The sequence below is a fragment of the Periophthalmus magnuspinnatus genome, chromosome 2 (genome assembly GCF_009829125.3).
Source record: "Periophthalmus magnuspinnatus isolate fPerMag1 chromosome 2, fPerMag1.2.pri, whole genome shotgun sequence".
NCBI lineage: Eukaryota > Metazoa > Chordata > Actinopteri > Gobiiformes > Gobiidae > Periophthalmus > Periophthalmus magnuspinnatus.
In genome coordinates, this window is record NC_047127.1 from 6,972,698 (window position 1) to 6,983,997 (window position 11,300).

At 40.5% G+C, this 11,300-nt stretch overlaps 1 protein-coding gene across 1 annotated transcript in view; it reads right to left on the reverse strand.

Moving 5' to 3' along the window:
* chrm4a (cholinergic receptor, muscarinic 4a) overlaps nt 1–6,192 on the reverse strand; it is a 62,639-nt gene extending 56,447 nt beyond the window's left edge. The window contains exon 1 of the mRNA XM_055227600.1: nt 6,116–6,192. Coding sequence (XP_055083575.1) covers nt 6,116–6,173 — 58 coding nt within the window. The 5' untranslated portion in view covers nt 6,174–6,192. The remainder of the gene's footprint in view (nt 1–6,115) is intronic.
* Between the last annotated feature and the right edge of the window lie 5,108 nt (nt 6,193–11,300).

The window sequence follows — 11,300 nt, forward strand, 5'->3', positions numbered from 1 at the left end:
ACTCCAGTTATCCAGAATCTAATGTTGAAAATGGCAAAACGTAAAAAAGTGCATTTAAATGTATAAACTTGTAGGGACATTTGTTGCATTTGACCCATGTCCAGATCAGGACCAAAGTCTATGGTGAGGAGTACCTAGCTGGAAGATTATATAGGTTTGATAGGAGAAAGCAGAAAACCTGGAAACTCAAGAAACACAGGGAGAACATGCAAACTCAGACTGATGCACAAAAAGTCCCTGATCAACCAGAATTGAACCTTGGACTCTTGCTGAGAGGCGAGAGTCTCTGCCACTCAGCCACCAAGATGCTTTGCTAACTTAAAATAAGCCTGTGAGTAAGTGTGGTCATTGTTCAAGCTGTCTATCATTGGTGATGGCTAAATTATTATTATTTTTTTAAGCGCTGTACCTGATTTTTACAGTTTTAAAATGTGAAAAACAAAACTAGCTCATTTCTTGCAGTTGTCCATAGCTATTCCTCACTTACCTTATGCGTTCTGACCATCCCAGTTACTCACTACAATGAGTTTATAAGCATTTTGACAGTTTTCACAGACCGGAGCAGAACTTTGCCGTCACAGTGAAGCAACTAGCATGCTAACCTTACACTTCCTGATTCTCAAACAATAAAAACGCAGCACGCAGCGGACTTATTTTGACCTCAAGAGCTGCTTATACAACATATATCTGTAATTTGTTCAGTTTTTCACATTTTCAAGACCGTAAAAATCAGGTACGGCGCCTTAAAAACGTCAATCGTCAACAGCGTTCTACCAAATTATAATACCGTTTAATTTGTTCAGATTGGGCGAGCATACAACTAAATGAATCAATATGAATCACAAAACAGGAAAATTGGCACACGCGTATTGAGATGTCACGTTGAGTTAGCGGTGAGTGATGAATGAGGCTGTCCTATTGAGTTTTTTTGTATTTATTCTCACTTTATGACACAAATATATGAAATGACAGCCGAGTTCAGTTCCAAAGTCATATTTTTCAAACCTGATTATATTAAAGGAACAATATTATGTCTGCTGTGACAAATGCGTTCTGACAGATACGAGCCCGCTTGGTATCACTGTATCTTAGAGCCGCCATTTTGTACCTTTAGAATAAAACCAAATACAGCTACAAGTCATAATACAATACAGTTTAGACCTCTGCCAAGGCACTGTCCCTATCTTGCAATGGTAAAGATTTTGTAAGTAATGCCAGATGTTTAACAGGAAGTGCCGTTTTGGACATAATGGTCAAAAGAATTAATAAAAGTGTGATGCTGTACTGCCTCCTTTTGACTGACAGTATGATCTTTGGCCCTGTCTTGCAATGGAGTCAAGTCACGATTTAAAAAAATAAAATTAAAACAGGGGTATTACGCAAAATAAATTTTTTGTTTTAGCTTTCTAACGTGTTATGTTGTTCCCTCATCAAAAACATGTCTGAAGAGTTTTTAGATGTCATCCACGCATGTTTGAGTAATCTAGTGATCTCTCCCGAGCCCTATTGAAACCTTCCTTATGGTTAGCTGTAAGATTCTGTGCAAGGATCCGCCCACAAGCCTACGTCACACATGCTCCCACAAGTCAATTCTCCATAAATTTAGAAAAGCAGGATACAAAACTGTACACTACAACTTCACAAACCTGATGCAATGCACTGATTGTGTTCTGATAGTGATTTAAAGGGGGAGTGACTTAGCACAGAGGGCAAAGGTGGGAGGGACTCAAAAGTGTTAAAAATGAAAGTGAAACTAATAAAGCATGTTAATATGTAGCTATATCACATTTTCAAAACAGTAAAAGGTAACATGGTGATATAAATAAATATAAAATATAAAATAAATTCATCCGCTACATTTTTTATTTTTAAAAAGTCTTAATTTTAATAAAAAACAAATGAAATGTGTTTAATCTGTCTACAATAATACAAGAATAGCAATAGTTGATTATGGAACTACTAAGTCTGTACTGTTCAATTATCACTGTTTATATAAAAAAAAGTCCAACTTGTCCCATTAAAAGTGCTACATTCCACACTTTGACAGAAGAATAAAAAACAATCTAAATGAATCATCAATAAATCCACAAAACTATAACAAACTCCCTCCACATTCATTTCAAAAAGTTATCCAAAGTTACATTACTAAAGGCACTGTATGACAACTTAGAGTCCAAGTTCCTGCGCCTGCTCCTGACAACAGTGGTGAATATTAAGCAGTGTAAATAACAATAGCTGCTAATATTGGGCGAATGCGTCTTGCTCAAGAGCTCTCTGACTGTACGTACTGGTGATGCAGAACTAGGATCTAACCCAGAGCCTTAAAGGGCACGTATAACAACTCCAGGTGTGTTTTTGATGAGGAAAAAGGATTATAACATGTCTTAAAGCTCACAAGAGTCCATTTTGTGTAATATCGGACCTTTAAACATACAAAATGAACAGTATACCTTGCTATTATTGCACAAAAAATATAAGGAATTTGAATATTATTATGTGCATGACTGGGGAACTCCATAGTATAGACAGGGAATATATATATAGGGCAATTCTGACAGACAGCTAAAGAATATTAACTGTGATCCATACGCCAGAACAGATAAGAGACACATTTATCATATGCCCTCTGATGGAATTATGAAGCTTAGAATGGGGATTTCCGCTGTCAAATTTGTCTTGTTTTTTTGTCCCTCTCTGCTTGCCGTACATAGCCTTATTAATGTAATTTAGAGTTCTTTCAGTGTTTCGTTAGTGGAGGAAATAAGGACTTAGGAGGCGAGGAGACCGTTTGGTAATCCTCGGCTCAGCTCAATCCCACTGGTTATTGCTGAGAGAATTCGAATGCTTTGGTCCCATTTGTGGAAAAGACTTAAAGAAATGGGATAATTATATGTTATACACGGCAAAAATAGAATATCTGCTTATAGATGTGTTAATTTTGAATCATTTTTGGGTGGAATTTTAAAGGTGCATGATGTAACTTTTTCGATGGAAGGTGCGCGATGTACTCGTCCGTGATGTGCCTGTAATGTTCCATAGTATGACATTAAAAAGGAGGTAATATGCAGACAATTTAAAGAGGGGGTGTTATGCAAAATCAACTTTTCGTTGCTACCATGTTATAACATTATTCCCTCATCAAAAACACACCTGAGGTTGTTTTAAATGTTGTCCATGCGTGTTTGAGTAATCTAGCGATCTCTCCAGGGCCCTATTCGAACTCTTCTTACGGTTAGCTGTGAGATTCTGTCCAATGCTCCGCCCACAAGTCTACATCACCTTGCTCCTGGGCAGCTATTTCACATAAATATACAAAACGGATACAAAACAATACACTACAACTTCACAAAACTGGACAACTTCACAAACCAAAATGCAAGCCGATTGTGTTGTAATGTCACTCTGAAGGGGGAGTGACTTAGAGAGCAGAGTGAAGGGAAACTCCATGTCAAAAATGAAAGTCAAACTTATAAAACATGTTAATATGTTGTTTTGGTGAATTTATCATTTTCTAAATATGTTATAAGTTAGTGGTTAATACCCCATAAACTTGTATTTATAAAAAAATTTTTACTGCTCAAAAACAAGCATTCTCACTATGAGCCAGCTCGACTCTCCTCTCCACAGATCTGATGGCATTACTGTGTAGATAGATAGGTTTAATGCCATATTGTGACACTCTAGGCAAAGTGATAGAATCTCTATGTAAACAGCTCTACCCATTTGTGTTGTCATTTTTGTGAAAGAAACTGCACATAATCTAGCATGGAATTGTATATATATATGATATGTTTTGAATGACAGATGAGAAAAATAAACTGATTTATGCTTTTCAAACTCTGGCGCAGGTGACAGTAGTGGTACACTGGCTCCTTCTAGTGGCAGAAGTTCCTGTGTCTGTTTCCCATAAGCATAAACCAGAAATGAAACAAATTATTCTCTCTCATCCATGTACCAAAGTAAGATTTTCTTTCAATAAAAATACAGTAATGGACATTTTTATATATTGCATGTACTTGAATAATAAAAGCTGCATATTAAAGGCGCTGTACCTGATTTTTACCATCTTAAAAACATGAAAAACTGTTCATTTTAAACGGTTTGCAGTGATTCAAAGTTCTTTCTCTCTTACCTTATGCATTCAGAAAATCCTAATTATTCACCACGATGAGTTTTTAAATGTTTTTCACAACTTTCAAAGCTAACAACAACAATAAAGCTTACAGCAACTAGCATGCTAACGCGCACTTCCTGATTACCTGACAATAAAACGCTGTACCGGCCCTTTAAGATGCTACTAACCATACAAATGACCTGGTTAAGTACAGGGGATGTCAAACTGCGGGTCATGAACCAGCATTTTTTGTAAAGCAGTAAAGTGAGTCTTGTAAAACCAGATGCCCTCCCAGAAACTCATTCGACATTTCTATTTCTTGGTCTGAAAACTTCCATAACATCACGATGCAGGTTACAACAGGAGGGGAAAAGTGGCAAGTATGTTTATGTTATGTCATAAAAATAATTCAGCAAGTTGAAAGGGAAAATGGACCATAAAAGAAATGAGGAAGCGCAGACAGGAGCAGAGGTGACAGGAGAAGACAGGAGGAGGAGAGTTAGATAAGGAGACAGGAGCAGAGGCAGAGGAGGAGAAGAGCAGAGCAGAGTCAGAGGAGGAGAGCCAGAGAAGGAGAGCCAGATGAAGAGACAGGAGCAAAGCCAGAGAGGAGAGGAGCAGAACAGAGCCAGAGGAGCAAAACCAGAGGAGCAGACACAACAAGAGGAGGAGCAGGAGGAGAGCCAGATGAGGAGACAGGAGCAGAGCTGACAGGAGCAGACAGGAGTGCAGCCTGAGGAGGAGACAGGAGCAGAGACAGAGGAGGAGACAGGAGCAGAGACAGGAGGAGAGCCAGATGAGGAGACAGGAGCAGAGTCAGAGAAGACAGGAGCAAACCAGAGCCAAAGGAGCAAAACCAGAGGAGCAGGCAGGAACAGAGCCAGAGGAGGAGAGCCAGATGAGGAGACAGGAGCAGAGTCAGAGGAGGAGACAGGAGCAGAGCCGGGTGAGGAGAGCCAGACAAGGAGACAGGAGCAGAGCCGGATGAGGAGAGCCAGACAAGGAGACAGGAGCAGAGCTGACAGGAACAGAGCCAGATAAGGAGAAAGGAGGAGAGCCAGAGGAGGAGCGCTTGATGAGGAGACAGGAGCAGAGCTGACAGGAGCAGACAGGAACGGAGCCAGAGGAGAAGAGCCAGATAAGGAGACAAGAGCAGAGCCAGAGAAGAGAGGAGCAGAGCCAGAGGAGCAAAATAGACAGGAGCAAAACCAGAGGAGGAGACAGGAGGAGAGCCAGAGAAGAGAGGAGCAGAGCCAGAGGAGCAAAATAGACAGGAGCAAAACCAGAGGAGGAGACAGGAGGAGAGCCAGAGGAAGAGAGTCCACAGGAGCAGAGCAAAGAGGAGTGGACAGGAGGAGAGGTGAGCAGAGCCAAAGGAGCAGAGTCAGGAGAGAGGATCAGGTGGAGCAGAGGATTCACAGGGTCAGGTGGAGCAGAGGATGCGGGGGAGAGGGTCAGACAGCTTTTGTATAATGATGGAACTTTTACTTTTATCTCCTGCTATTTTGCTTGTAATAAAACTATAGAATTTTAATGCCACGAAGCAAAAACAACTGTACAAAAACAAATGTACACATCTTTTCTTCAATGGAACGTTCATGTGTATCACCCAGACATTTGACAGGTAAACCATGGTATTCACAACAAGTTATCAAAGCTGCCTTGTCCGTTCTTTATTATAGCGTAACTGTGTCCTAAATATAATAAAATATCAGCTTAAATGTTATACTTCCAGGGCAAAAAATCAATTTATCTGCAAGGTTTCTCGGTTGCGCTCCGAAACACAGCGCTTCCAACTTGAAAGTGGCACAGAACCGTATCTATGCATTATGTAACTCGTTAGTACAATTTGTTGCGTCCTCTTTGCGCTATCTATCCAAATTACGCGTGCCATGACATCAAAATCAACCGAACAAGCGCAGAGTAATGCTTTATTTTCACTTGGACGCGCACTTGGAGACGCCTTTTACGCACGTCCTTATCAAATATTGTGAGACTTACCGCTGAAGTTCCAGATGGGTTGAATAGTATCCATCACCTCGCCGCTTTGGTTCCTCATCTCGTCTCCAAATTACGCACAGACGCGGCTCTAACCCCTTCGCTTTCGCCTTCCAAGTTTTCCTCCCAAAACGTTTTAATAATTACGATCTCATCCGAGCCTCACTAAGATGTCCATTCCGCGCGCGTTTCTTTCTCTCTCTCCAACAATACCTCTTTTGGCACAAGCGTTCTTTCCATTTGGAGAAGAAATCAGGTGGAGAGATTGGAACGAAAAAGTCTCGTAGCGTGCGAGTGATCCGGTACAAGCGACACGTGAAAGTGCCAGTTGGTTTGTTGGTGGAAAGAAGAGAGGAGAGAGAGAAAGAAAGAAAGAGAGAGAGGGGAGGTGTGATGTCATCTTTTCAACCAATCCCAGCTCCCCAAAATCCCATCAGGGCGCGCGGGGAGTCTCGGGATTATCGTGGAGAAGAACAAGAATATATTTTTGAGAGCCAAACAAATGATTACCACAGTGAACTAGTTCGGAATTGTTGAATTAAGGGTGTCCCCGGATTATAGAGAGAGGATGGGTTTATTGTATTCTATGAAGATGCTTTATTATTGTTTTTGGCAGAAGTTATGTTAAAGCCTCACAACATGATGACTGATTATCAGATTGGGTGAACAAACATAATAGGATATCTTTGTTTAGTGATGAAACCTCACATTAAATTATATGGGTCAAGGACCACTGTATTTGATTGGTACACAGTAAAATATGTTATTTTCAGCCCTTTTTCAGTGAACACATGGTCCTGTTCTCCAGAGTGTTAAGTTTACTCTTGAGACAGAGTTAATTTTTCAGAGTTAGTCCAACACTGGACCGAGTCAGTGTTTGACTCTGTGCTGACAGTGTGGAGTGAGGACGAGCTTTGACACTGTGTGATATGAACTCTGGATCATTTACAGACCCCCAGACTCTGGTCCAAATCATTCAAGTATAGATAATCCCACTGGACACTTAAAAAAATGCACACATATGTTTTACATGCAGTACACTTTACTAGGGTCACAGGGCTCCAACAACTATTTCTTGCTTTCAGTAAATCACAAAGGGCACACCGCTGAAATATTTTTTTAAACTAAAACCATTAAGCCCAAGGACTTAGCAGATAATTCATCTCCTTTAGTAGAAAAGAAAAGAAAACTTCTGTTTAGTCCAGAAAATGACTTATTACGTTTGCAGTTGATTTTTTTTAATAACTGATCTTAATTGAGTCAATTAGTTGTTGCAACATTGAGTGTACATTTTTCTAAAATGTAAAAAAAAAAACCCAACATCAACGACTTTTTAAATGCTTTATAAAGTTTATAAACAGCCAGTGAGAAATATGCAATGCTGTAAAAGTAAAACAGTGAGTGTGGCATACCAGCATCCAAACACTCTTTCAGGCTTGGTTCACTGATCTTAACACATGTTCTTTGTCTATTTTGGTTTTGATGAGCATGGCTGCATCTGCAAACAAAGACATTTAGTACAGATCACAGAGCGAAAACGCTAATTATTTCTTCCTGCCCATCTAGTGTACGTAATAACCCACTGTCACTGTAACACGTGTCCTTCATGATCATCTGTCTCTACTGCAGACTCACAGCACAGAGGTCCCAGTGATGTGTCCTGCCACAAAAACTAACACTGCCACATGTATCAGTTCAACCCCACAAAGTGTAAGGTTCATGTTTGAAATCAAGTGCAACCAATTACAAGCAGACATAAATTATTAAAGTAGTAAACACTTAAACTTGGGTTTGAAATAGCACAAGCATGTGAGTTAGCTTAGCCACATTAGTATCATCATGATCGATATAGCTGCCATCACATTAAAGTTATAATCTACAAAACAGAAAAGTTCTACACGGTTCTGACATTGTAGAGTAACATATTTTGGAAAAAACATGGCACCTCTTAAATAAGCTAAACTGTAATGTACATGACAAAACATTTCAAATACATCTACAATGCATCACAGCTTTAAGATTCTATCATTCATTTTTAATTGCAAATGTATTTAATTATGAAAAGCCGCAGAGTGAAGAGAGAAAAGACATAGCTCTGGGAAGTGGGAAGTGATTTGAACTGGTTTAAACTGGTTTGGCACAGGGCGGAGTTGCTCGAGAGTCATTTTAACACTGAACGAGTGTCATGACTGCTGTTTTGACTGTTTGGTGTAAGTTTAGTTTTACCCTTTTTATTTGACTCTGTGTGGTCTAACTGTATTAACACCAACACTGGGACAAATTGGACTCTGATCTTTCTGTAACAACTCTGATGAGTGTTTATTTAACTATTGAAGGGTTAATATTGTTTGTAACAGTTTTTATTTTATTTTACTGTGTATAGTTTAAGTTATTTAATGATAACTAGGTCTATTATAGCAAGATAATTTGAAAATACATATGTGATATTTTAGTACAAGTGACAAAAATGATATAAATACGTGTAGCTTAATAGTAGTACCTTTTGTAATTAGATTAGTCACCCTGTCCCTGTTGTATTCTCACATGCCATCACTAGATGGTATCTACATTACTGCTGTCTGACAGTGTTCCAGCTTCAGCCTGACAAAGGAAGATCAGAGAGCACAGAGCAGGTGAGGGGAGGGACCAAGTGAGGGGAGAGGGAGGGGACAGGTGAGGGGAGGGACCAAGTGAGGGGAGAGGGAGGGGACAGGTGAGGGGAGGGGGAGGGACTGAGAGGAGGGACCAGGTGAGGGAAGGGATCAAGTAAGGGAAGGGGTCTGGTGAAGAGAGGGACCAAGTGAGGGGAGAGGGAGGGGACAGGTGAGGGGAGGGACCAAGTGAGGGGAGAGGGAGGGGATAGGTGAAGGGAGGGACCAAGTGAGGGGAGGGACTGAGAGGAGGGACCAGGTGAGGGAAGGGATCAAGTAAGGGAAGGGGTCTGGTGAAGAGAGGGAGCAAGTGAGGAGAGGGTTCAGGTGAGGGGAGGGACCAAGTGAGGGGAGGGGTCAGGTGAGGGGAGGGACCAAGTCAGGGAGATGGAGGGCTCAGGTGAGGAGCGGGATCCAGTGAGGGGAGGGGTCAGGTGAAGAGAGGGACCAAGTGAGGGGAGGGGGAGGGTTCAGGTGAGGAGTGGGACCAAGTGAGGGGAGGGGTCAGGTGAGGGGAGGACCAAGTGAGGGGAGGGAGAGGGGTCAGGTGAGGGGACAAAGAACAGGTTTCACATCTGCCATCTACTTGTAACAAAAAAAAATCAAACAAACTTACAAATAGTAGCTTTAAAGGTTCACTGTGTAATTTTTCTGATAGATGGTTCATAGCTGCTTGTCCTCATGCATATGGTAATGCTTTGCCTGAAATGTTCCACAGTATGGCATTAAACATAGCTATCATACCCCTGTGGCATGGAGATAGATACATTTAATCCCATATCCTGCATTCTAGGCACAGCAATGCTATCTCCATGGAGACAAGCAAGTGGCGTAACCTCCAACAGAAAACTTACACAGTGCACCTTTTTAACCAATCTGAGTCAGAGCAGTGAAAAAGTTAAAGTTAAAATAGAAGTAGAAGTAGCAGGACTAGTAGCAGAGGTAGTAGTAGTGGTGGTAGCAGCAGATGTAGTATTAGTACTAAGTAGAATATTCAGTATGTAACATGATTTGTGCATATTTTCTGTTGTAGCTAAATCCTACTTCCATTTTGACTAAAGTTCTTGTACAGTGTTTGCGCTGAAGTGGACCAGGCCATTATGTTCTTACACAACCCACTCTGCTGCCGCTGAGTACTCCAAAGTACTGCAGTTCTGTGGGCCCCCAGGTACTTATACTTTAACCACATACACACACAGCGACAAAAGCAGCAATTTACAGACAGAAAAAAATACATTCTATATTTTACAAAATAATGCTTAGGGCGTTATATAACAATGTACTAGTCAAACTGGAGTTACAGCAGTGGTAGTAGGATACATAATAATAGGAAAGTAAGAGTATTTGGATTTGTAGTAATAAGAACAGCAGTAGTATTGGAAGTATTAATAACAGTAAGGTATGTATAAGCAGTAGTAGTTATTTGTAATAATGAAATTGTTGTAGGAGCATAGTACTATTGGACAGTAAGAGTACCGGTAGTAATAGTCTAGTAGTAGCAGTAGAAGTAGTAGTATTAAGAAGAAGTTACTAATGCTACGAGCAATTCTTTTGGTAATAACAAAACTGCAGAGGTTATACATTGGAAGGAGTATTAGTAGTAGTAGTAGTAGTAGTAACAGTAGTGGCTATAACATTAATACTACTTGATGGGTCTGTTCACATACTATATTAAAATTGCAACAAAAGTGGCACTAAACCTGGACTAAACCAGGACTAAACCAGGACTAAACCAGGACTAAACCAGGACTAAACCAGGACTAAACCAGGACTAGAACAACTAAACCAGAACTAAACTAGCACTAATCCAGGGCTAAACCAGGACAAACTGGACTCAAACAGGACTAGAACAGAACCAAAGCAAGTCTGCATCAGGACCAAAAAAACAGTAACAGAAACAGTTGTAAGACTATTTGTTGTTGAAGGGGTAGTAGTAGTAGTAGATGTATTTAATGAAGTCAGAAGTAGGTGGGAATAATAACTAAAGTAGAAATACAAGTTGGCAGTGAGAAGTAGCAATAATAGCTGTTGTTGTGGTATATTATTAGGTGGTAATAGTACTAGGAAGTAGTCTCAGTATTAACTTTAAGAGTAGCTTTAGTGGAAATTGTTGAGGGTATTAGTAATGGCCACAGTGGTAGAAGCTGTAGTGGTCATATAGGTACTAGGTAGATGTCAGTTGTAGTAGTCCTAGTAGTAGTAATCCCTGTCATAGTAGTCATAGCAGTAGTAGTCCTAGTAGTAGTAGTAGCAGAAACTCAATAACAGCAGTACAGACAGTAATTAAACTTGACTCAGTGTTTTCCTAAATCTAAAGTTGTTGTAGTAGTAGTAGTAGTAATAGCAGTAGTGGTAGTACTAGTATCACTTCCATGTACTTTCTGCACTCCAGGACAGGTGTACCTAATAATGTGTCCAGTGGATGAATGCGGCAGCTGTACTTAATTATAAAAGACAAGTGTAACGGTGTATCGTTCACGCTTGGTCATGTGCGCCGCTCTGCTCTGCTCCTCTGGGTACGCAGACGGCAGATGGTT